The sequence below is a fragment of the Carassius auratus genome, chromosome 6 (assembly GCF_003368295.1).
Source record: "Carassius auratus strain Wakin chromosome 6, ASM336829v1, whole genome shotgun sequence".
NCBI lineage: Eukaryota > Metazoa > Chordata > Actinopteri > Cypriniformes > Cyprinidae > Carassius > Carassius auratus.
Window position 1 is genome coordinate 16,604,867 of NC_039248.1, and position 25,670 is coordinate 16,630,536.

At 35.5% G+C, this 25,670-nt stretch overlaps 1 protein-coding gene across 2 annotated transcripts in view; it reads right to left on the reverse strand.

Moving 5' to 3' along the window:
• pkn2b (protein kinase N2b) overlaps positions 1-25,670 on the reverse strand; it is a 40,033-nt gene continuing 14,363 nt past the window's right edge. Inside the window, exons 3-22 of one of the 2 annotated variants that reach the window (XM_026263651.1) lie at positions 19,436-19,590; positions 13,783-13,906; positions 13,531-13,685; positions 12,307-12,520; positions 10,799-10,984; positions 9,842-9,951; positions 8,024-8,167; positions 7,852-7,927; positions 6,698-6,875; positions 6,289-6,403; positions 4,923-5,032; positions 4,742-4,817; positions 4,477-4,568; positions 3,595-3,771; positions 3,435-3,497; positions 3,272-3,348; positions 3,026-3,168; positions 1,669-1,776; positions 1,385-1,465; positions 1-1,283 (exon numbers count right to left, since the gene is read on the reverse strand). In XM_026263651.1, the coding sequence (XP_026119436.1) occupies positions 1,080-1,283; positions 1,385-1,465; positions 1,669-1,776; positions 3,026-3,168; positions 3,272-3,348; positions 3,435-3,497; positions 3,595-3,771; positions 4,477-4,568; positions 4,742-4,817; positions 4,923-5,032; positions 6,289-6,403; positions 6,698-6,875; positions 7,852-7,927; positions 8,024-8,167; positions 9,842-9,951; positions 10,799-10,984; positions 12,307-12,520; positions 13,531-13,685; positions 13,783-13,906; positions 19,436-19,590 (2,588 nt within the window). In that variant the 3' untranslated portion in view covers positions 1-1,079. Of the gene's footprint in view, positions 1,284-1,384; positions 1,466-1,668; positions 1,777-3,025; positions 3,169-3,271; positions 3,349-3,434; positions 3,498-3,594; positions 3,772-4,476; positions 4,569-4,741; positions 4,818-4,922; positions 5,033-6,282; positions 6,404-6,697; positions 6,876-7,851; positions 7,928-8,023; positions 8,168-9,841; positions 9,952-10,798; positions 10,985-12,306; positions 12,521-13,530; positions 13,686-13,782; positions 13,907-19,435; positions 19,591-25,670 lie in introns of both variants that reach the window. The other variant, XM_026263650.1, reaches the window with a different exon arrangement.

A 25,670-nucleotide genomic window follows, 5' to 3' on the forward strand; every position in this document is an offset into this window, starting at 1 on the left:
CCATTTCTATTAAAGGTGGTTTAATGTTGACATATACAAACACAAAATGGCTAAATTGTGAGAAATCGTTGCAAAATTACAAAGATCTGAAACAGACTACAAATATTCTTTAAAAAATGTCAACTATTAAAACATACAGCCAGTTTGGCATGACCACATGCCAAAATATACTTTTTTTGTTGTTTGTTTGTTTTCATGAATATACATTTTTACATTCCATATGAAAAGTTCAGAATTGCTCTCAACTTTGAGCTGCCCTCTCCAAAATGATGATCTTACAGTTCATATATATGTGTACAACCACAACATACAGCAGATGCAAATGGCTAATATTCTAAAAATACAGTATAAAACTATAACTTACATTTCTTTTGTTGATTGGAGTACAAGGATACTTTTATAGAAATTAAAAAATTCTCAAAACAACAATTAAATTGTTGCTTTCTCTCATTTTGCCATGATAAATTCAAGTTCATTTATCTGTGCTCTTGGCCAAGGTCTTTTTTATTCCAATAAAATGGGTAGAAGAACATTTGGCAGGAACACTTTGGTAGGTTTCCTGTACCTCATAGTTATTTTGTGGAAGCCCTGTAAAAAATTTAAGGCATTTGAAGGGAATACAAGAAAATAAATAAAGCAAGAGAACTTTTTTTGAGCTTGCTCATCTTGTAAGATGCTCCTATTATGGATTGAAGAATCTGACGTCTTTGTCAGGTTCAATTCTTCAGTTGTGTGTTGAAAATCTCAAAATCTGAAGACAGTAGGCACATTTCAGCTTTTAAAAGCAGAGAAAATGTATGGAAAATGGAGAGGGAACGTGCAGTTGATCCTGTTGATTCCTCGCAAGTTAATAATGGTCACCAATCAGTGTCCCAGTGCTCTGACAATAAAAAAAGATGCCACATTGGGCTACCAAGACTCAGCCACTTCATTCTTGATTCTTAAAATAGGTATTGCCAATCCTTTGAATGGCACAATAAGAGTATAGAGGGTTTCTTTTCCAATGTGTCCTACAGAGAGGGAGTTGTTCGGTTGGTTCAGTGTTGAGCATGTGTGAACAGGGTTTATGAGGATCTGGGTTAACACCAGTCAGCGATGTAGTCAAAGTCTGCAAACATCTCCTGCTCGCCTACTGTCAGAACCCTTGGCTCACGAGGTGGAGTCAATATTGGTGCCTCTGATGTGAATTCATCGTCAAAGTTACTAACATCTTCACGGCCTTTGATGGTCGGCATAAATTGGGGTCGGGTTTTCTTTGCCAGCAGTGCAGCCCAATCTATATCCTGAGGAAAAATAAACACATTTGTGGTAAGGAGATTTTCAGTGACACCTTAAAGTAAAAAAAAAAAAAAAAAAAAAAAAAATGGTTAAACAGATGGCCTACTCTGAAAAATGGATGCTTCTTTACTTCCTCCGCATCTCGTTCCCCTGCGCCAAGGCGACGCTCTGGATTTCTCCTTAACAACTGGATAAGAAAGAGAATGTTTAAAGTTTATGAACAGTTAGCTGGTAAATTAATTTGAGAATAAAAGTGGCAATACAAAAAGGAAAAACAAAACAGTCTTTTCTAATAAAGCTGTGATGTGATTTTAAGGATAGCCGTAAACAATAAAATGAGCTGTAGTCGAGGAATATGGTTTAACCATAGCCGGACACATCCAGACATACCCTTCTCATTATGGAAATGGCTTCTGTGGAGAGGAACCTTGGATAGCGAACTTCATCGTTAACAATACTGTCAAACACCTCCTCTTCATCATCACCAGGGAACGGGGACTGTAATTAAAATAATATAAATATTTCACATAATAAAGTACTGAAAATAATTAAAAAAAATTATTTGTTTGTATCATTTCCATATGACTGAACATGAGCCTATCGGTTCTTGATCACTAATAAACCATACATTTTAATTATTATAGTTAATAATAGTGCTATCAATGTTCAACTATAATATGTAATTATGTAAATTGTCAATTCAAAACTGAAGTGTCACGTTTTTACTACAAGCAAAACGCCTAACAAAACAACTGAGAATGGTTCACATGAATGGATAACAACAAAATGGCAACAGAATGCAGGAAACTTAATGATGTTTTGCAAAGTTGAACTGCTTGACATTCTGTATAAAAAATATGGTGCTCATAGAGCGAGACGCTGAAAAACATTGAGACGTCAAATAGCACAGATGGAATGTCTGAAGTTCTTTTGAATGATCCATTGGTCTACATCAATAGGTAGGTTGACTAACTCTGTTGCGTGGATTGCTGTAGACTGTAAACCAGTGAAATACTAAAGACCCCAATATAATTCAAACGAAATAGGAGAACGAACTGATGTGACTTAATTCAGAATAAAATCCAGCCAAAATGAAGTTCGAAATGGCTTGACAAAGAGAACTTTACGCAAAAGTTCTTTAGGGCTGCAAAACACCTTCGTATAACCGTTGGTCCCTGATGATTACATCATTGGAGGGAACTCTCCTCTGGGTTAATTTAGTCTCTCGAGTCCTTGGAGGTGAAAATACAAGTTGTGCTTCTGATGAAATGACACTGGCACCTTTTTTTCATGTTTAATACTGCCGATTGCTTTTAAGCAAAATATTTAATAAAGAGTCATAAATACTCTTGACTTGACTTCATGGGAGCGCTACTTTGCAGAGCTCATACAAACGTAACCATGTTGCTATGATCAGATGCTTTTTATAAAGAAATGCTTGCCGTTTCTTTGTTGTGTTTTTTTCTTAGTGAGAGAAACTTCTATATTATAAACCAAAAGTTATTTTGTTTTGAGTATACGGGGCCTTAACAGTTCTGAAGTGCCTTAAGTTCTAAAGTCACATTTTATTTTACTTTTCAAAGATAACTTTTTAGGGGGACCTTTTTAATTAACTGTGATAAGTTTAATTTGTTCGATTTTTTCTTTTAACGAAGCGATAGTTCAAGTTAACAACATTAACTGTACTCCTCATAAATTTCCCTTTGCAGATCAATGAAGTATCCATCCATCCATCCATCCATCATACCTCTCCAACCAACATCTCAAAGATGAGAACTCCCAGACCCCACCAGTCCACTGCTCTTGTGTATGACGTCTCAGTTAAAACTTCCGGTGCTAAGAACTCAGGAGTGCCACAGAACGTACTAGTACGATCTTTAAAGCCCATTCCTACATGATGAGAGATGGAATGAGTTACACTCACATTACTGACAAACAACACATAAATCACACAATCTTTAGTAACATTAGTAATACAAATACATTATCTTACCTTCTTTGCAAAGACCAAAATCTGCAATCTTGACATATCCCTCAGTATCTAGCAAAAGGTTATCTAGCTTCAAATCCCTGCAGTAGAAAGTTCATGACAGTCACATGTTGTTCATAAAACGTTCATCAAGTCTTCTGTTTTTACATCCAGGACTGACACTTACCTGTACACTATTTTATGGTCATGCAGAAATTGCAGCCCCAAGACGACACAAGCAGCATAAAAACTGAGGACATATAAACAAGTTATTTCAGACGGAAATCCAACTTTTGGGAAACAATCATGTCAAAGTGACAGCAGCAATAGTAAATTCAGTCACTTACACAGAGCGCGGTTCAGAGAACACATCTGCATGAATGTGCATCATCAGGTCTCCTCCTGCTGCGTACTCCATGACGAAACACACATGCTCCTTGGTCTGGAAACAAGCGAAGAGGTTCACCAGGAACGGATGCCGAACACTGTTAACTGTCTCAAAGATCCTCTTCTCGCACATGAGGCTGTGGATAGATATGTAGAGTAAATGGACAGTTGACACAAAACATAGTCATTAACTTTTTTCCTCCGACAATTCCAGTAAAAACGTATACGAGGCATACATACTTAAGCTATAGCACTATATTTAAGACTTTCTACTTCAACATATAATCCTCCAGTCAGTGTGACAAATGCATTTTTAAAAGCAGAATCATTCCACTTTGTCTGTCAGTTAACATGACCACATTAACTGGATGCGTAGTAATTATAAGTGAATATGATATCAGAAAGATTAGGCGTGAGAGAAAATTTTTAATTGGAGATGAAGATATGACAGGAACATAAAAAAAACAAAATAAAAATTACAGCAAATTAGAGAGTTGAGGACTTCCAGCGTCAATCTAACTTAAGTTAACCAAAAAGTCAATTATCAAAAAAAAAAAGTTGAATAAAATATTATTTGAATGGCATCTTAGTCAAAATAAATTGGACTAAAATTAATGAATCTGACATGCTAAAATACTGATTAATTAAAAAAAAACACTGTGCATGGTGGCTCCACCATGTCTAGAGTACTCTCTGACTCTTTGGCATTAATAATAACAGGAAGTAAAACAGAAGCAGAACAGTCCCTACAGTATACGATAACTGATGCCTCTACAAATGCTTCAGGCATTGTAATGAAGTTGTTCATTTATTTTACGTGAGCACATACAGATAGCGTTTACCTGTCAACTTCATCCCTTGCAACAATGTCACCTTTCTTCAAAGCTTTAATGGCAAACATTTCTCCAGTGGTCTTGTACTCGGCAAGTAAAACCTGTTGAATAATTAAAGGTATGAGACAATGAAACTGTCTGCAGGAGCCACATCAAAACGTGGCAGCATGTAGACATAATCTGCTACCATTACTATATACTGTACATTTATGACACATTTGCATATTTTACAGAGCTCACCTTATTGCATATGTGAAAGCAAGTTTAAGTTTACCTTTCCAAAGTGGCCACGCCCCAGAACAGCTACACATTTGAAGTCTTTCAAACTGAATTCAACTTCCTCTTCTTTCCTAAAGACATGACCTCACACTTTAAGCATTTGACTATTGTTAAGGTATCCATGGTGTTTATATGTAGCCGTGATGTCAGTCATCCAAAAAAGGGGAACAAACTACCTTATTTCAGTTTTTCGTTGAACTACAGTCAGTTTCGGGTCAGGCTGCTCATTATCATAATCTGGTTTAGCTACTGCTTTGTTCAGGAAGTCAAAGGTCGCTAGGGCATCCTGTAGGCGAGAGGCATTTAAGAGTCATTCTGAAGTACTTCAAGAGAACACCCCTTATTAATAATACTTGCCTTAAAGGGACAGTTCAGCCAAAAAAAACAAAAAAAAAAGATTGTGTCATTGTTTACTTGTCATCATAACATTCCAAACTCATATGACTTAACTTTTTTCACAACAAACACAGAACGAGATTTTCGAGCTGTTCTTTTCTATACAGTCAAAGTGAATGTTGACCAAGGCAACTTAGCTGTAGCTCTGTAATCTTATTTATCCAGTTATATTATTGAATAAGCCAGTGGTTCCCAAGCTTTCTTTATCTAGAGGTATTAGAAGTGTCCATAGACGTAATTAAATAATTAAAACATTTATAAATCAAATATCAGCAATCCAGAGATTTTAAGAGCTATAGAATCTTCAGGCATCCAATTATTTTTAACCAATCAATATACATGATTTTTCCTGTCATTAGTGATACTGAATATATATATATATATATATATATATATATATATATATATATATATATATATATATATATATATTTTTTTTTTTTTTTAAAGGATTAGGATTTGAAAAAATAAGTAAATCTTTACTCACCGGTTCTACCCAATAAAATATTTTTGAGCTTAGCAGAACTATAAAACATATATATTGGTTATAAAATGCCCATGGTGTTTCAAGATTTTAATTTCCGTGACTTCTACAGGGCAAGAAATCACACATTTTAGCCGAAATCACAGCTCTTGGTGCATTAAAATGTTAAACATCTGGATGGTTTAGTTGCTTTTTTAAAGCTGGTTTTGTCTCATTTTAAATCATCTTTGGAAGTTTGGTAAGGCTGGTTGAGAACCGACTGAGCACATCACATTCACACATCATCTGTTAAGAGACAGAACCAACAACATTTGGCAGCAAACATCATTCGAAACAACTTGTCATGCCATTTCTATGCGAAGAAGATTAATGGAAGTTGCCAAATCTCATTCGCCTTAACATGTATTTAAATGTCCTCCTGCCAAGATAATCCGTGAATGACAACTTAAATGACTTTCCATCACCCAAAGCTTTCCGTCCCAATTCCATTTTCATCCTATCCTCTTTCATTGTATGGAAAAGAATGGTTCTGCTAAACTTTTCCTTTTGCGTTCCAACAGAAAACAATAAGTCAGATGGGTCTGGATCGACATGAGTGTATGATGATATTTTTTATTTCTAGCTGAACTATTCCTTTAAAACAACTGCTCCTGTACCTGCACCTCTTTTCCATCTGGGATCTTATCCGGTGATGCAGTTTCCTCAACTTCTATGGAGTGCCGTTTTGAGGGAGGGGTGGCTGGTCTGTCAAAATCTAATTTGGTCACAGTGGGATCGCTGAAGGAGAGAAGACAAATCATAAAAGTTTCTATTTTAAACAGTCCAGCGGCTCTGTTTGGTGGGTTGGAGATTTGCAGAATAGCTACATTATGGAATGCATACACTGGGATACAGAACAGGAATGTTATGTCATGTCATTAACTAAATATAGAGCACCAATTATGTTTCCAGACAGATTAGTCATTGTTTATCAGAGACTGCGCAATAATTTGAGGGCTTTCCGCTACCAGATGCTCTTTTAGGAAATGAGTCTGTCTGGATGAGCTGGAATGCATTTGAACACATATGTACCTGGGAAGGGAGTGGGCGTCTGGGTGGCCAGTGGGTACTGTTTCATGGCTCAATGCTGAGCCTAGATCAGCCGCCTGAGGACTGAATGAGTTATTGACTGACGGAATGGCTCTTCTCACCAATCTGCCCCAGGTGGCGATGTTAATGTTCATCTGAGGGGCACGCAGGAACGTTTTACCTGAGAGGAACAAGGTTTATGTGTGAGATGAAGAAAGCAGAAAGTAACTTCTGAACAGCAGATAATATTAATTCCAAAACCCAGAGTTCTATCTATGTAGAAACTCATTTAATGCACTGTAGACGTTCTCTCGTCACATTCAAAAAAGGTATAAGATACCTTATTTTAGTAAAATTCTGAAACAACATAGCATTTATTATTTATGTACAATGCAATCCCAGAATGCTCTGTGATAAGCTCCATAAGAAATGCAAATCCAGGATGGCTAAATATTTGTGTGAAAGCCTGTTCACACCAGGACAAATATTGTGTGTGAGAAAACAGTGTGATAAACATTTACATTTGAATGACAGTCTCTATTGTCTCTGTACTCTTTTATTGTTCTTTGATAAACACCAAAGCAAACAGTAAAATCTGAACAGATGTTAGAAAACATGTAAACAGAAAGTTCCAAAGCACTGTTTGTATCGAGTAACTGGGTACTACTACATTTCTAGAATTGCCACTTACTGTCAGAAACTGAATTTACTGAATGTAATGTTCATTCAGCCCGGTCTGTAGTTTTAATGCATTGGTCTGAACAGACAAAACAATAGTGAAAACCAAATTTACATGCCGGATCCATGTTGATTTTACAAAGGCCTGAGATGGCATAATAACAGCGTTGCACTGTTAGCTTAGCAAAATGCTAACGGAAATTTAACCTGAGTCTCCCTGCAGGGCACTATTTGGGGGACTTTTTTTTAAACAAAGCTTAAGTTTCTAAACCAGCTATTCACCTTCTTTGTCTATAAATGGTTCAAAAGAGTTCAAAAAGAAGGTCAAAGTTCATTCTGACTTGGCCCCACTGGCCCCACAGCAGTGCAATATTGAACCACAGTACTATGTCAAAAGTAGGCTGCTTAATCTAATCCGTTTAAGTGAACATGTCAACCCTTCTCAACACTGAGGCATATTTGCCACTTCATAACCTTACCTTGTTGTTTGGAGAAGATTTTCTTTTGCCTTTGTAGTTTAGGTCGCCTCTCAATAACTGGGTTAAAAAAGGTAACCTGTATCCAAAGAGGTAGAGAGAATATCAATATAAATGTCCTCTACAAGGCCATCAAAATTGTATTTTTCATTGTGTGATTAAAAAACTAAATTACCTCAGCAAACAGTGTTCCTTGCGGTTCCAGGTAAAGGCACATGCCATGACGCTGGTTGTCCAGGAAGTCTTCCAGCCGTAAAAACTTAACCGCACACAGCGAGCGCCAGTCTCTCCAGTACACAGCTATCTCCAGCTCACGAGACTACAGGTCAACCAAAAAACATTCAATATTATCTCCAGCTCACGAGACTACAGGTCAACCAAAAAACATTCAATATCTTATATTAAGTATACACACACACAAACATATACATCTATCTATCTATCTATCTATCTATCTATCTATCTATCTATCTATCTATCTATCTATCTATCTATCTATCTATCTATCTATCTATCTATCTATCTATCTATATATATATATATATATATATATATATATATATATATATATATATATATATATATATATACACACACACTATAATTGACTACTTTACATTTAACATTTAAAATTTTTTATATTTTTATATTTTGTTTAGGTTTCATTATGATGTTGTATTGAGTGGTTGCCAGGGTAGTTGAACGAATGAATGAATAAATAAATGAACAAGGCATATATTATGGTGCTTTATTGTATATTACTGTACTCTCCTAAACCACCACCAAATAAATGTATATGGAAGACAAAGTTAAAACAGAAAATAAAATTAAGCAATCAATTATCAGCATATTAGCTGAAAAAAAAATAAAAAATAATAATAATTCAGATTTAAATTGACAATAAATATTGCCTTTTAAAAATTAGGTCAACCCCCCTAATTTTACCATTTATAATAATAATAATAATAATAATAATAATAATAATAATAATAAATACATTCAAATTTTATTTAATAAAGATAGCTCGCTGTCACGAGGCTACCGGCTCCGACAGTTCAATTAAAATGTAAAATGTTAGATAAACAAAACACATTATATTTTTAACTATTTTTTTGAATGCCAGTTTAAAATTTAATTTCAGAGGAGTACTGGTCAAGTGCTTTTATTTTTAATTTATTGATCAAGTTAAAAACGCCCAACAGTTACCATTTATGAGATTTACTACAGTTCACAGCCAACGGTTTGACTTTTACAGGCCTTTTACAGGTCTTTTCAGAGTCTGTCTGCCATTACACAACAGCTGATTAGAGCTCTCACGTTGCCTGCCATGAGATTAAACGCTTATGCCATCACACAGCTAAAAGCGAGTCCAAACTCATAGACATGTGTGTTTAAATAATAATCAACCCTCAAAAATGAATGAAATAACATAGCAAGCAACCCTCAATATTAGGTTTACAGGAACCACTACTGAAGTAACTGAAGGACTCATTTAATTCACTCTTATTTAACCGCTTGCACCTTTGGGAGATGTCAAACAGAAACCTGAGCAATTCCATCAGCAAAAAATTTTAAGCGCCTAAAAGTAAATTAAAAATCAGCCTATTTCTTAATGTGGAGGAATGGAGATACATTATAAAGGACAAGTTGGGAAATAAATAGGGAATTAATGCTGACTGTAAACATATGAACGTTAAGATTAAACTGACGTTGGCTTGTGCAAGAGTGTAACTCAAACACATAGCCATCATAAAAAGAGGACAATTATATATGTGAAAGTGAAGAGATTACGAATGATGGCTTTTGATCCGCCTTGTCTGAGTTTCCATAAGAACTGGGTCAAATCTGGGATTAACATTTCCAAAGTTAATTGAGAGAGGCTGGAATGGAGAGCATGTGTGGATATGTGTGCCCATCTACTCATGTGTCGAGAGGATTATGGGATAAGACTGTGGTTTGACAAGTGTGTTTTATGCGATTTCTCTTGCATTACCCGGTCAAGTTCAAGCGTGAACTTCTGATCCCAAGATTGGTTGCTAACTGGCTTCCAATGGGTCTGTCCCACAACGGTGTTGTCCAGCTTCAGGACGGCACTGATTTCATCTGTCATAATAGTGCAAAACAACCCTTTAACTATTATTTTAGAACAAAAACATGACAAGTTCATTAGGGATGTCTTTTATAAAAATACTCCCAAAACATGTCTGTCTGCATAAAATAAAAACAATAACATATAGACAAAATTAAAAAACAGTAATATTCTGAAATGTTCAATTACAATTTAAAAAGTAACCTATTTCTGTAATGGCAAAGCTGAAGCCATTATCCAGTCTTCAGGGTCACGTGATCCTTTACAAATAATTTCAGATTTGGTACTCAAGAAACATTTCTATTTATATTATCATAGCTGAAAAAAATTGTGCAGCTTTATACTTTTGTGAAAGCTGTGATTTTCTTTCCCAGGATTTTTTGAAAAATGTCAATTTCAGAATAACACCATTTATATGAAGTATAGATATTTGAAATACGAGATATTTTATAACATTACAAATGTCTTTATGGTCAATTTTGATCAATTTAATGTGCCCTTGCTGAATAATTATAATTAAAAAATGATCTTAAAAACAACAATTACAACAAAAAACATATTGACCCCAAACTTTTGAATGGTAGTGTATTCACAGCCTCCAAGTTAAAACAAGTGTTATTTTCAATTTAACAGCAGAGACAATGAGTGAAGATGAAATAAAATTAAGCAAAACGCCACGTTTCACTTAAATGTGATTGATAAATGTAGTTTAATGCGTCTGAATTTAGCTTACTTTACAGTGGTTACTCAATTTGTTCCGTTTCAGAATAAAACAGTGAAGTACAATGGCCATGAATGAGATTAACTTGGATTTTTTTTTTTTTTTTACTAGCATTGAAAACAAATATAAAGCCACTCAACTGGACAGATCGTCAGACTTGGAGAGCGTTCGGCTGCTGCCAGATTTGTTCTTGTTTCCTCGGCTCATAAATGAGGATCGTGCCTCACTGGGGCTCCAGCCGGGCAGGGAAACAGATGCTGTCTTAGAGCGACCTGGGACGTTCTCCAGGAGGTCCTGACAGCCCATGAGCCTCACGTCTAATGTGCCTGTGGATTTACAACAGAAAGCCAACTCAGAGCCAAAACGCTGCGTGATCTGAGATGTAAATCACCGAACACATCTATTCTGATTAACACAAGATAATAAGTGTGCTACAAATGCAAATGTATATTTCAAGACACACACAGTGGTTACAGAGCCTTATATGGAAAGCACTACGAGTCTATAATGGTAACGCAAGCTCTCATTCTCCTTCAGAGGGAAGGTCAAAGTTGTGTGTGATAAAGCAAAGGGTGGGGGAGGGGACCACTGGGTGCCAAGTGTGTTGACACAGTGTGAAAAGTCGAATGCAGTTCCTACATGCCTATACCCAGACAGCTGTTACCCTTCTCAAACGGGGCTATATGTGCAGAACCATGTGTTGTGATAAAGGACTAAAATGCCTGTTCACACTAGGAGAGAATATTTGGAGTGAACAAGACTATAAATTGAAACAATGAATTCCCATGGATCTGTTAACAAAGACTAAATTCGTCTGAAGACTGGAAGAATTACTGGAAGAGTTTTTCTTCCCCATGTATAGGCTGTTTTTTCTTCTACCAGTGCCAAAACATATCTACCAATAAAATATAAGCATATGGATTTTTGGAATTGCTCCTACATACTCCAGTACAATTCGGGGGGTGCTATTTTACCAACTAGTATTGCATGCTAAATGAAGAAGAATCCTGCATATAGTAGAATCCATTTGCTTTCTCTTATTTCAATTTGGTGATGCTTCAGAAGTTCTGGCCTTAAGGCTTTAATTCACATATAAACACTGATGAATACATGAATAGAGCACATTAAACATGGTCAAACGGCATTTCAAACATATTTGCTTGACAAGTCACAACAAACGCTGTTGTGACAAGCAAACACTTTTGAGCTTCCATTTTCCATATTGGATGTGCAATGATCAATGATTTATTTGAATAAAAGCCTAAACTAAATTAATCCTCAATTCATAAAGATTCACTTTTATGAAATTTCCGAAGCATCATATTTTTAGTGGAATGGCTTTCAATGGAGAGACAGAAATCTCACAGGTTTCATTAAAAAAATCTCTATTTTGGTTTTGAAGATGTACCTCTGCATTTTATGAATGGCAGACAATCTAAAAAATGCACTGTGCCACCTGGACTGGAGTGAATTTGGTTTTATGACAAATGTTTGATGAAAATTGGGTTTGTTTTGAGATTCACTTCACTTTTGCCCTTTTCTCCCAGTGTGAATAGGTTTTAACCCCATTACAAGGTGTCTAATTTCTAAAACCAAACTAAAATGTAAACAAGCAAATACCATGTGACTATGAATTCTGTTATGTTACCGGTCAGAGCTGCTGGTTTGGCCACAGTGCTGTACTTGTTGCTGGTGGACATGATGCTTTGGCGGGGACTGAGAGGTGGGGAGGACACCATTGCTAACTCCTCCATAATCAGATTGCTCTTCGGGTGATTTCTGGGCAGCTCACTGAGTCTCTGCTCCAGAGAGAACTTCAGCAGGTCCAGCTTCTGACTGGACTCATTTAAGCGTGCTTGTGCCTGCAAGAAAGTCAGACAATGCTTTCAAATGCTTACAGACATAAATACTCACATTTTGAATGTGAAAGAGCTGCCTCTAAAAATAAGAAATTAAAAATCTCCATGAGACAAAAGGTCTTAATACTAGAAACTGTTGTAGATTATTATTTTTATTATTATTATAAAATGCCAATTTTAATCATTTTAAATAACAATTACTGTGAAATAATTTTACATTTATATTTATTTATTTATTAATATATAATATCACAATAAAAAAAATCTGAATTGTGTTTTTCCAAACCATTCAACTCTATTAAAATGTTCTTCAGCTTTCGTATATTTTATATATATATATATATATATATATATATATATATATATATATATATATATATATATATATATATAGCTTTCGTATATTTTATATATATATATATATATATATATATATATATATATATATATATATATATATATATATAGCTTTCGTATATTTTATATATATATATATTATATATAGCTTTCGTATATTTATATATATATATATATATATATATATATATATATATATATATATATATATATATATATATATATATATATATATATATATATATATATATATATAAACACACACACACACACACACACACACACTGGGACTGCACTTTCCTACAAGTTCATCTCATTAATTCTATACTCATTAATTCTTTATAGTCAAACAAAGCTGGTTTCTGTCAGGCAGTAGGTGTGACATTTCATGTATGTTGTGTTACAAAAAAAAATAATTTAAAGGACATTATTAAATAAAAGTTATTTAATCCTCCAACAAATGGGGAAAAACTGAGTATAACACACACAGGAATAAAACAATTGCATGATAGCTCTAAAGACCATTTAACCACTCTGTGTCATACCACATTTATGGTGTAAAGTGAGAAAAGCTGTAAACATTTGGCCCTTGAGGCAATGTAGGCTATTAAAAGTATATAGTTAAATGAATAACTTCATAAAATGGATACAGATACCTCTGAATGAGCTTTCTTCTCCGTCACCTTCCCTGTTCCCAGCAGTTTCATCACATTCTTGGCACCTTCTGCCACAGCAGACTCTATCCGGAAGTGATGTCGGAGCTCCTCTATCCTCAAGTCCAGAGGACTGATTATAGACTTGCTTGAAGTCACTGCAAACATCAGATTTATGTTTTATTGCCACACTCCTGCCCATTTAAATTGCAAATCACAGATATAAATAGAGAGGAAATCAGCTACACCACATACCGTCATTGTTCTCATAGTTCATCTCGCTGGTCTGACTGGCTTTGAGAATCTGCATTCGAATGAACTCTATCTTAGTCTTACTGTCTTGAAGCATCTGTTGAGCTGCTGCGAGCAGTTTGCGGTCCTACAGATGAAGCCACAAGAGGAGGGAAAAAGAAAAAAAAACAGAAGAGGAGTTTACAAAAGAACAGAGGACTGAAAAGTGCACAAAAAGCACTTTAATTACAAGTATTATTTCAGGTACATAGATCATAAACCTTCAAAAATAGATACACACTTCGGTTCCATTTCTATTTCAAATAAATGCTGTTCTTTTGAACTTTCTATAAAAAAAAAAAAAAAACCTGAATACATTTTTTTAAATATTTTTGTAGAAATTGTGATAAAACTGCATGACACTGATAATATGAAATGATTTTAGTCCCTCACATCAGCAAATTAGAAAGATTTCTGAAGAGTCTTGTGAAAATCTCACTTTGCCATCATTACTTTAAACATGTTATGTATCTTAAACTAAAACTTCACAATATTTCTACATTTTTATTTGAAACAAATGCAGCCTTGGTTAGCATCAGAGGCTTTAAAAAAAAACATTAAAATAACCGTACAGACTTAAATCTTTGCTACAGCAATGCATGAACCAAGGTTTCATGACATTTTGATTTAAATGTAGATTAAGTAATGATCCCTTTATAGATTTCAATATTTCAAAACGTATTACTGCGTAGCACTCATTCATTATTTATTTGTTTTAACGACATATCAGCAACAATGGCTATATTCATGCCAACATTAACGGTTTATCATTATCATTTCACTACATCAATTTACAATAATATTACATTGCTTAAAAAGCAATCACTATTCAAAAACAGACAAGTAACAACAACAATAATTATACAAATCATATAAAATATTAACATTTAATCAGTGATAAAAAAAAAATTCTACAATTCTTCTATGTTAGAAGAACTAAAATATGATCATATACGATTGGACATTTTATTAAAATATGTTTTGCACTCAAATTATTCTTACACAAGTGACAAACCGGTTGAAAACTGGTCTTGAATGTCTAATTCGACATCTTATCAACCCGGTCATATCGATTTTCAAAACAGCAATTTTTGAAACCGGTACTTCTTCCATTTACGACTGGATTCACCTCATATAGTTGTTGTACAGTATATACATTCACTCCATTCAATTTGCCATTTCTTATTAAAGTACAGATTTACTTATAAAACACATTCCCATTTTGTTGGCATATGAAAGACTATATCTTTTAGGGAAAGGAAAAAAAAAAGAAAGAATGACTTTATTCAAAAATTCGCCCATTTTTGGGAGTATCCACTGATCAGGACACACGAGGGTGAGTAATTAGTGACAGTTTATATTTACTTTAATACTTTACTACTTGTACTTTGGTCTTAATTTATATTCTTAATATATCTTATTTAAAAGTTATTAAAAGTAAAAACGAAAACGAAACTATCCAAAACTCGTCTGAAGTGAAAAGGGATGTTTGCTCATCACACACATTGAAATCAGTGACTGAGTCAGGAATCTCTGTGGACTAAACTTCCTGTAAGCAGCCATTACTGGGCTGACGTTACCTTAGAGGCCTTTCCTCCGGATGTCTAAAGCAGCTGGGAACCTGCATGCAGGAATCGCCACTTAAAAAAAAAACATCACATACCAGTTGACGCGTTTTTTTTTTTTTTTTTTTTTTTCACACAGTCCAACCAATGGTGCAAGTTTGGGAAGGGAATACCTGCTTGGCCCAGCATTTAAAGACAAAGAGTTAGCAATTCCCTTCGGTGCCACAAGTGGCACAAAAACACAGCTTTAAAGTTCTTAAACAGAGAAGTTATGGGCCAGCAGAAATGTGGGAGTATCATTTAATCAGTGCGAGTCAAATGAAGTCATACGTCGTAGTGCTGAGCATGTTTTTATAAAAGTTTTTTAAAGGGTACTAGCCGTTCATACATCTGGAAAGAAGTCAGACTCCATTCAGTTCTGCCTCCCTGTGTTTATCACTTCATATATTTCCAGCCGAAGACTTTGCTGATTTCACAGAACTCCTTTGTGAGTCCTAGACGCTAATTTTAGGCACACAGCCTCTTTAATTAACAGCGTCGTTCTTGATAAAAGGGAGGAAAGGAGGGTCGGACACTCTAGACCAAAGCCAAGTCAAACCATGAGAGCGATTCTACTGATACTACATGCATGTTTTCAGACACTCTACATGCACAGCACCAAAGCCTGATTTCCTGAGGGGGAGGGTGGAGAAACATAACTGAACTGTTCTATTCCAGTTCTCCTTAATGTCAGCTGCACCCTTGGGGGTTCCAACCATGACATTGGCATATGTGTATAAATGAGTCTAGTCTGGCTTCCTTTACCTCTTTTGGAAAAAGGAGAGGAGATTTCACTCAATTTTAGGGGACATGTTTGCTAACATCTGTTTTCATTTCTTGTGATGAATCTTGTCTCCCAAGGTCCTTAAGAGATCAAACAGCTTATCCTCTCTGGGAGTAAAAGAAAAGTACAGTATGTGGCACCACATACTAATATACAGATGAAGATTATTTTTTAAATACTTTTCCTTTTCCAGCTTAATATAGTGGGTACGGAAAGTATTCAAACCCCCTTACATTTTTCACTCTTTACTGCAGCCATTTGCTAAAATCATTTGTTAATTTTATTTTCCTCATTAATGTACATACAGCACCCCATATTATTCACGAGTTCACCCTTACATCTAATCTGAAGGCGAATAGTAGCATATTTTGGCGTGCTGTCCTGGGGGAGGGGTCCGGGCCCGGAGCACAGCCCGAACCCAAATAACTCCCCCTATCCCCAATTTGGGATAAATAGATTAGAAGTGAGGAGTTGGGGTGGAGGAGGGATGCCGAAAAAACTGTCGTGGGACAGGAGGTAGGAAGACTGGATATATATACCCTTGTGTGCTATTTAAGATGATTAGCTAAACGAGATGCACCTGTGCCAAATTGGATGATTATCTGATCGTGCTTCTCCCAAACTTTGTTAATAAAACCACGTGTTGCCATGGTACCAAAATTTCAGTATTTGGTACCAATAACAGGGAAAATCCACGGTTCTGGGTACCAATGCAAAACACAAAAATATGCTAATAAAAAATACACTTTTTTTCACTAAAAATAAAACCATTGCCATTCTTTATACTAATTTACAATGGTGTTTAAAGTTGTTCTAAAAGTATTATAATTATGAAAAACAGTAAACAAGTTTCACCCAAATTGAATGTCTTTTAATTAATGAAATGTAAAAATTATATTTTTTGGTAAATAAAGGGGATTTGCTATTAAAATTTAAACATGGGAGACATATTGTGTGATTTATTTCTTAAAAAAATTATTTTTATTATTATTTTTTAACAGTAGTAGCAGTATCACATACATTCTACTAAATAATATAAATATGTCTAGCACAATGCCGTAATGTAAAAGTTTACTTTTATTTTGACGGGCTACTTTTATTTTGACACTGGTTTTACTCAAATGAAACGGTAAAATGCTTGAGAACAGTTCTGGTGATGTTGTTTATGTATTTATGTCCTCATTGAGACGGCAGATGCTGAAATTACTGCAAGCGTCACGCGCTTCAGTCTATGTTGTAAACAAACCCGTAAATCTCTGCCATTTATTCATTCACACAGACATGCGCAGAACATGCAGGGTTTATATTTCAACCAACTTTTGCGGCTTAACATTTACAGATACTGGTCCATGCGGAGATTTGATTTGATTAATTTATGCTAACTTTGACAAGTTCCATTACTGTCCATATTAAAATGTAAGTTTTATTTTCATGACCTGTTTTTTTTTATTCCGTCCGCGTTTTCTGCTTCGCGGAAATCATAGCGCTGTATGCATCAAGAACCGGGTTGACCAGTCAACCTGTCAATTTTTTTTTTTTGTATTGATTTGGTACCGAAGTACTGGTTCTTTTGACAACATTACCCCATATTGACAGAAAAAATAATTTTTGCACATTTATTAAAAAAGAAACACTGAAATATCACATGCTCCTAAGTATTCAGACCCTTTGCTGTGACACTCATATATTTCACTCAGGTGCTGTCCATTTCTTCTGAACATCCTTGAGATGGTTCTAAACCTTCAATTGTGTACAGCTGTGTTTGATTATACTGATTGGACTTTATTAGGAAAGCCACACATCTGTCTATATAAGACCTTACAGCTCACAGTGCATGTCACAGCAAATGAAAATCATGAGGTCAAAAGGAATTGCCTGAAGAGCTCAGAGACAGAATTGTGGCAAGGCATAGATCTGGCCAAAGTTGCAAATAAATTTCTGCTGCACTTAAGGCTCCTAAGAGCACATTGGCCTCCATAATTATTAAATGGAAGACATTTGGGACGATCAGAACCCTTCCTAGAGCTGGCTGTCTGGCCAAACTGAGCTATCGGGGGAGAAGAGCCTTGGTGAGAGAGGCAAAGAAGGAAAGAAAGTTGTAGAAAGTCAACCATCACTGCAGCCCTCCAACAGTCGGGGCTTTATGGCAGAGTGGCCCTACGGAAGCCTCTCCTCAGTGCAAGACACATGAAAGCCTGCATGGAGTTTGCTAAAAAACACCTGAAGGACTCTTGTCTGATGAGACCAAGATTCTAAGCGGTATGTGTGGAGAAAACCAGGCACTGCTCATCACCTGTCCAATACAGTCCCAACAGTGAAGCATCATGCTGTAGGGGTGTTTTTCAGCTGCAGGGACAGGACGACTGGTTGCAATCGAGGGAAAGATGAATGCAGCCAAGTAAGGGGATATCCTGGATGAAAACCTTCTCCAGAGTGCTCAGGACCTCAGACTGGGCCAAGGTTCACCTTCCAACAAGACAATGACCCTAAGCACACAGCTAAAATAACGAAGGAGTGGCTTCACAGCAACTTTGTGACTGTTTTTGAATGGCCCAGCCAGAGCCCTGACTTAAACCCAATTGAGCATCTCTGGAGAGACCTGAAAATGGCTGTCCACCAACTTTTACCATCCAACCTGACAGAACTGGACAGGATCTGCAAGGAGGAATGGCAGAGGATCCCCAAATCCAGGTGTGAAAAACTTGTTGCATCTTTCCCAAAAAGACTCATGGCTGTATTAGATCAAAAGGGTGCTTCTACTAAATACTGAGCAAAGGGTCTGAATACCTAGGATCATGTGCTATTTCAGTTTTTCTTTTTTAATAAATGTAAAAAAAAAATGCCAACAATTCTGTGTTTTTCTGTCAATATGCTGTGTGTACTTTCTGTCAATGCTGTGTGTACATTAATGAGGCAAAAAATTAACAAATTATTTTAGCAAATGGCTGCAATATAACAGAGAGTGAAAATTTTAAGGGGGTCTGAAAACTTTCCGTACCCACTGTATATAGAGGTAACAAATTTTCACTTGATTTAACTGAAAAATGTAAACAGTGGCCCCATCAAAACATTGGTTCAACCAGTGGTATGAGTTTGGGGCAGGACTACTTAATGGCAAAAAGTGGGAATTTTTTTGGAAATGGCCTTTATTATTTTTCCAATATTACTTTGTAACAAATAAAAAGAGAGAGAGAATCCATGTCCACGTAAATAACTTTTTGACTACTACCTTGGAAGAGCCGTTGGAATACATCTGAATCATATTTTCTGCTCCCTGCTTCACTTTGAGCTCGATGTCAGCCTGTTTCTTCAGAGCGCCCAGTCTGCTATTGTTGGTGGACGTCCGTGCTTCACTCAAGGGGGTATCTGGGGTTGGCGGGCACTCTGATATTGGACAAACACAAATAAACATCAAAGAGTTAATAAAAAACTAAACCAAGAAACAAAACATTGTTGGGAATGTTGGAGAAATGTGACTAAACATATGGGCAGGAAACACAACAAGATTAGTGATACCACACCCGATCCTTCAGGGCAGGTAGGAAATGCTTAATGCAGGAGAGATAGCAGCACACTGTCATTTTTATGATAGTAAACCACAAAACAAAAACACTGAAAAATAAAGTCTGGCTGATGTGACAGATGATGCTAAAAGTTTGATTAACAGAGAAAAAAATCTTAGTTTTTTGTTTGTAAACCTTTTCTCTAAAAGCCAGACCTTCAACTAAATGGAAAAAGGTCCAGTCCGGTCTAAATAAGTAATTCTGGCCACTTGAACCAGCTACATATACAAGAAGAGATGAATGATTAAATACACAGTTCTGCTAATGAATATTTTATTTAACTGCTATTAAGATAAAGCACCTCAGATTAAAACTGTTTAAACTCTGCCAATAATATTAGAGCTTGCAAGATCGAAAAAAGTGTTTTCTAGGTTGCATATGAATGAGATAGCCTCTTAGTTGTATGTGACTTTCTTCTTTCACAATAATCCAATCAGAGTTATATTAAAAACTGTCCTTGGTCTTTCAAGCTTTTCAATCGGGATAAGCAGGTGCTTGTTGTCAACAGTTCAGAAGACATGAAAGTGCGTGCATCTGTAATAAAACATCCCTCACACAGCTCCGGTGCCTGCTGACTGTCGGAAATCGGAAGATTTACGAATAGTACGTCAGCATTGCATGTTTAGTGACGAGCATGGAGAGAGAACAAAACAAAACGCTGGTCACAAATTAGAAGCATAAAACTAGGATTTGTAAAGAAAACTTTTTTAGGATTTTGAAATAAGCCAAAAGGAGACTGGATTTACTTTGCTAAAGTAAGGAAACTTTGTTTCCTTTACTCCTACATTTCCCAGAGGCGCACGCGTCAACCCTCTACATTGCTGGTAAATCACTCACAAGTCTAAAACTTCATTATGTCTAATATTAGCAAGTGGCTAATAAAATTCTCAGATTTGTGTTAATTGGAGGCTACGTATAAGTTTAGCACCAATATATTTTCACTCGCAAACACTAACTCTGACTGAGGGCTTCAGAGTTTCACTCTCCGTCAAGCAATCGGTGATATTTCTCAGTTCATCTCAATGGATGAACTGAGATGTTCATCCATTGAGCACCTGTATTTGATGTACCATAACCACAAATCGCTGTTCACATATCGCGTCTTTTGCGTGCTAAAGTTCGTTATTTACAATGTAGGATCGCGGTATGCGGGCTCATAATGTAAGTGACGCGCACGCGTTCGTGATGTGCACATTTTTTCCAGGCACGTCCACACCGCATCGAGTTAAAAACATCTCAACTTTTCAGAATGCCACAAGCGCACCGCAGGTCATGTGACAAGAACTAACCAATCAGCTTCATCCTTTCCCGTAACAACGTTGAAAGCTCAGCCAAGATGAAGGAACAGCTGATCATAGCTCTATATGGATTTCCATTTTGAAATAAATTTAGTAGCAGAGCTACTGCAAGCGATTTTTAGAGCTGCAAATCCATTTATCCTTTGCTGAAATTTCCGCGTCTTCATGGAGAGAGCACGTCATGGTTGCTTAGCAACGGCAGCCGCCTCAGGGGCGCAACTGCCCGAGCACTTTGGAAAGAAGGAGAAAGGCGCGATATGTGAACGGCCTCTTAATGTGCAAATGGCAATCCCATTGGCTGGCGCTCATCTATTATCGACCCAGTTTTGATTTCAGCAAATCAGTTCAAGCGAAAAACTGTACTGATGTTAAGAGAGTATTTAAAAAAAAAAAACTGTGCCATTTTACAAAAATTATATATATATATCTCTCAACCAGTCAGTCTGGCAAGTAAACTAAAATATTTACTACCCAATGGCGATTTAATTGCCAAGGTGTCCGTAGAGGGTTGCGCGTGATGCATGTCTTCCATCTTCCACCTGTCAACCACAGTCCCACAGTCAACAGATGTGAGAAAAAAAAGTGTTTATTACATTTGAAATCTGGATATTTATCTTACAAAAACACGTGGATTCGATACAGGGGCCTTGTATGCTCCCCTCGGAGCCGTGTGAGGAACGTTTTATTACATTTGTGTGCACTTTATTTCATGTCTTCTGAACTATTGACAACAAACACCCGCTTACCCTCATTGAAAGGCTTGGAAGAGCAAGAACAATTTTTTATATAACTCTGATTGGATTAATCTGAAAGAAGAAAGTTACGTACACCTAGGATGCTTCAATGGTGAGTAGAACATGGATGGATTTTATTTTTTGGGTGAACTACCCCTTCAAAACTATTTTTTACATATATTGTTCCCTACCAGAGTAATGTGAAGTGATTTTTAATTTTTTTTGGATACATCAAGAGTTGTGACAACAAAAGTTAAAACTATTAAAATCGTTTTAAGGTATATTCAACACATATTGGAAACATTAAGAACATTGAGAAATCACAACTTGTTAAAACATGTAACAAAATAACATGGCTTTTCTTTTTTTAGCATTTGATGAGTTGTGTAATAAACAGAAATGACATTGATATAATGACACCCAGTGAAGGACTTGTGCAGGCAGGAAAAATGCAAATGTTCTCTCAGGTGACAGTGAGCCAGCTTCTCAAAGACTCTCTGTGAGAACAACTAGGCCATCATGGAAAGACTTGCACAAGATTGAGCAAACACAAACATGAGCAAAAACACCTTAGGAGAAAAAATAAAATAAAAGAAGGGGGCAAAACTGTATAGCCAGTATTAAAGTTGCTTCATCTTGATCAAAACAATACCTAAACTGCTAAAATACTATAATGCAATTTAGAACTTGATCAAGTTAACACAAATGTTTATTTTGTAATTGCTAATTTTGTAATTTTCCCTCTGAAATTTACACACACACACACACACACACACAAACACACACACACAATGCACTTCAGGGTTGTTTTATGATTAGCTGAGGTTCAGAATGATGAGATCATCTACTCATGTCCTGACAAGAACACTAACCACAAATTATACACCTGCAAAGATAAGGTGGAAGCCCTGTTTCTGACAGCTCCCTCATGGCATATAGAGGACTAAGGCAAAACATTCAGATTTATAAAACAATAATAGTCAGTAACACAGTATAACTGGTAGCTGAATTGTGACATGCAATACTAAAATTATTTGTTTTAAATATCATATTGCTTATTATTACACACAGCTCATATCAATGGAAAATTGCCTTTTTGTACTGCTTTTTATAATATTAACTTATATCAATGGACAATATGGACATTGTGTACTACTGTTTAATGGTGAATTTGTCACACCACAAAGGACCATTTAAAATTCATTAAAAACATAAAACTTAAACATAAAAAAGGCCCAATAACTGGTTGTGTCAACTACTCACACACAAAATATGCAATATTGTATTTCCCTGTAATTATATAAATAAAAATTACTAAAATTACAAATTACTGCCAGTCATCATTGCATAAAGACAAGCTAGATAATACTGCTGTACTTTGACTATTAAAAAGGCCTGTAATTAAAACCAGGCTTAAAACCAAAGTATCTTACTGGTTTTAAAGTATTTCACTTGACCTTGTTAGAAATAGACCAAACAGGAATGCGATTAATTCCTCCAAGGAGAAGACACCTCCCTGTATGATTCATACTGTATGTTGGGAATTCCCATGATTTCCTTTTTTGTAATTGAGTGCAAAGTGATTATTTCAGATTTCTTAGTAACACATACATAGAGAGGATATGAGAATTCAGAATATTCTTGTATAAATGTTTGTTCTTTTTGCTACTGTCTTATGGAAATACTGGAGATGTCCAAGGGTACCATTTATACATAATTCACATATTTAGTTTCATGCATTCTGCACAATAATTTAATAAAAAATTATCATTCATGTCCTGTTAAATTATTAGCAGACAAAACGAGCCAATTGCATTGCAAAAAAAAAAAAAAAAAAGGTTTATAGAGCCTTCCTTTACTGCTTCTGTATACTGATTTTAAGGGGTGGTTATTTGTGATGTAACTTTTTTAACGTTAGTTAGTGTTGCTGTTGAGCATAAACAATATCTGCAAAGACACTATGTTGAAAGTACAATGCAAATGGAGATATCTGTCTTTTAAAAAAACCCCGGGAGTTACATTTGTGATGTCACAAGCGGAGGGGCGTGACGTTTAGACAGCCAGCTAACCAATCTGAGCCCATCACCTATTTCTGCGGGAGGAGCTTCATAAAGGAATCATCCAGAAGTCCATAGGAGAATGGATAGACCGGTGTGGAATAAAGGAAAATTATGTGTAAAAAAAACAAACAATTATATATATATATATATATATATATATATATATATATATATATATATATATATATATATATATATATATTTTTTTTTTTTTTTTTTAAACAAAGCATTAACACATGTTAGACTGCACCCCATAAATGCAAAACAGCAGTTAACCACCCCTCTAAGAATTTTAAATGTTTCTTATTTTGACAGATTACAAGACTACATTTTGGATTTCAAAAGAAAACAAAAGATTTTGCATTCATTTTTGCTATTTACATGCTTGCAACAACATTCAGTCTGTATCTGATATTAATACTAAATTTATAATAGGATCTTGCCATGACAGACATTTGGCCAATAATTTAATGAATACTGAACTACTGTACATTGACAAAAATAATTTCTGGTACAGAACAGCACTAACAATATGAAGGTCATGAGTTCAATTCCGAAGAATGCATAAACAAAGTAAACAGGCATTAAGTAAGTTTTCACTTTAAACTGAAGTAATGCATCTTAAGTTCAGTCCTACATATTCAAAACAAAACAAAAAAATATAAATGGGAATTCCTCAGCTAATTATACTGAGATTTAGAATATTCCTATAACCTTATGTAGAAGAGCGAATCCTATTTGTAAACACTTAAAACTTCCTGAAGTTTGGTGAGTGAACAACTGAATCAAGGAACTGTCCAAGAGACATTCAGTCAACATGCAACCTACTGCAATTGGACTAGTTCCTATCTAAAAATGGATCAGAGTAATAAATAAATACACACATAAAACAACTCTGTGGCATATCTAAACACACAGTACTATGTATGCCATGGGCTTCCCCAATACTAAGTGCCAGGAAAGACATGATTTGGGTCCCAATTTTTCTCTAATCCCTCTTTTACCCTCCCTCTCTTGAAGATGAGCAGGTCGCTTCTGCCTGACCAATAAAACATGCGTCTGAATGCACCATACAGTAAACATACCTTAAATTTAAAGCAATGTATAGGCTTGATCTATTTACACCAAGTGTATCCTATACTACAGTTGTGTATTAACAATGACATTGGAATCACTTTCACAGGTGATGAATGATAAAAACATTGACAGCCAATCAAAACCCTTGATACTTTAAAGTGTGTGCTGCAATTATGAATAAACAATGTCATCATATGTTGGTGTGGATGCTAATATAGTTATTTTAGTTGTCGTTCTGGGTGTGAAAAAGTCAAGCCAACAAATGTACGTGGATTCAGAGAAACTAAAATAAATTTTTTCAAACAGGTCCCCTGAAGCACTAGCAGAGCAAAGAAATTACAGCCTTGTAATCATGACTTTGCATTCATCATGTTCTCCAAGTCCACAAAGAGTCACACTATAATATAAGTCATAACCCACAACGCCATGATTGCAACATAATGCAACGCATAATGCAACATTTACACACAAAAGGATGCAAAGACTTCATTCATTCGTCATACTGTTTCTTTTAGGGATGTTCATTTAATTTATTTCACCTAACCAACAGCCGACACTCGTTAACTGATAATTAACCGTTAACCAACAAGATTATTTTAAATTAGGATTACATTAAATTAGAAAGTATAAGTGTTGGTGACCAGTTAAAAATACAAAAAAAAAAAAGAATTAATTTATGATTAACTTGACAGTTTCTAAGTAACATTATACTACTGTAATATTATTTATAAT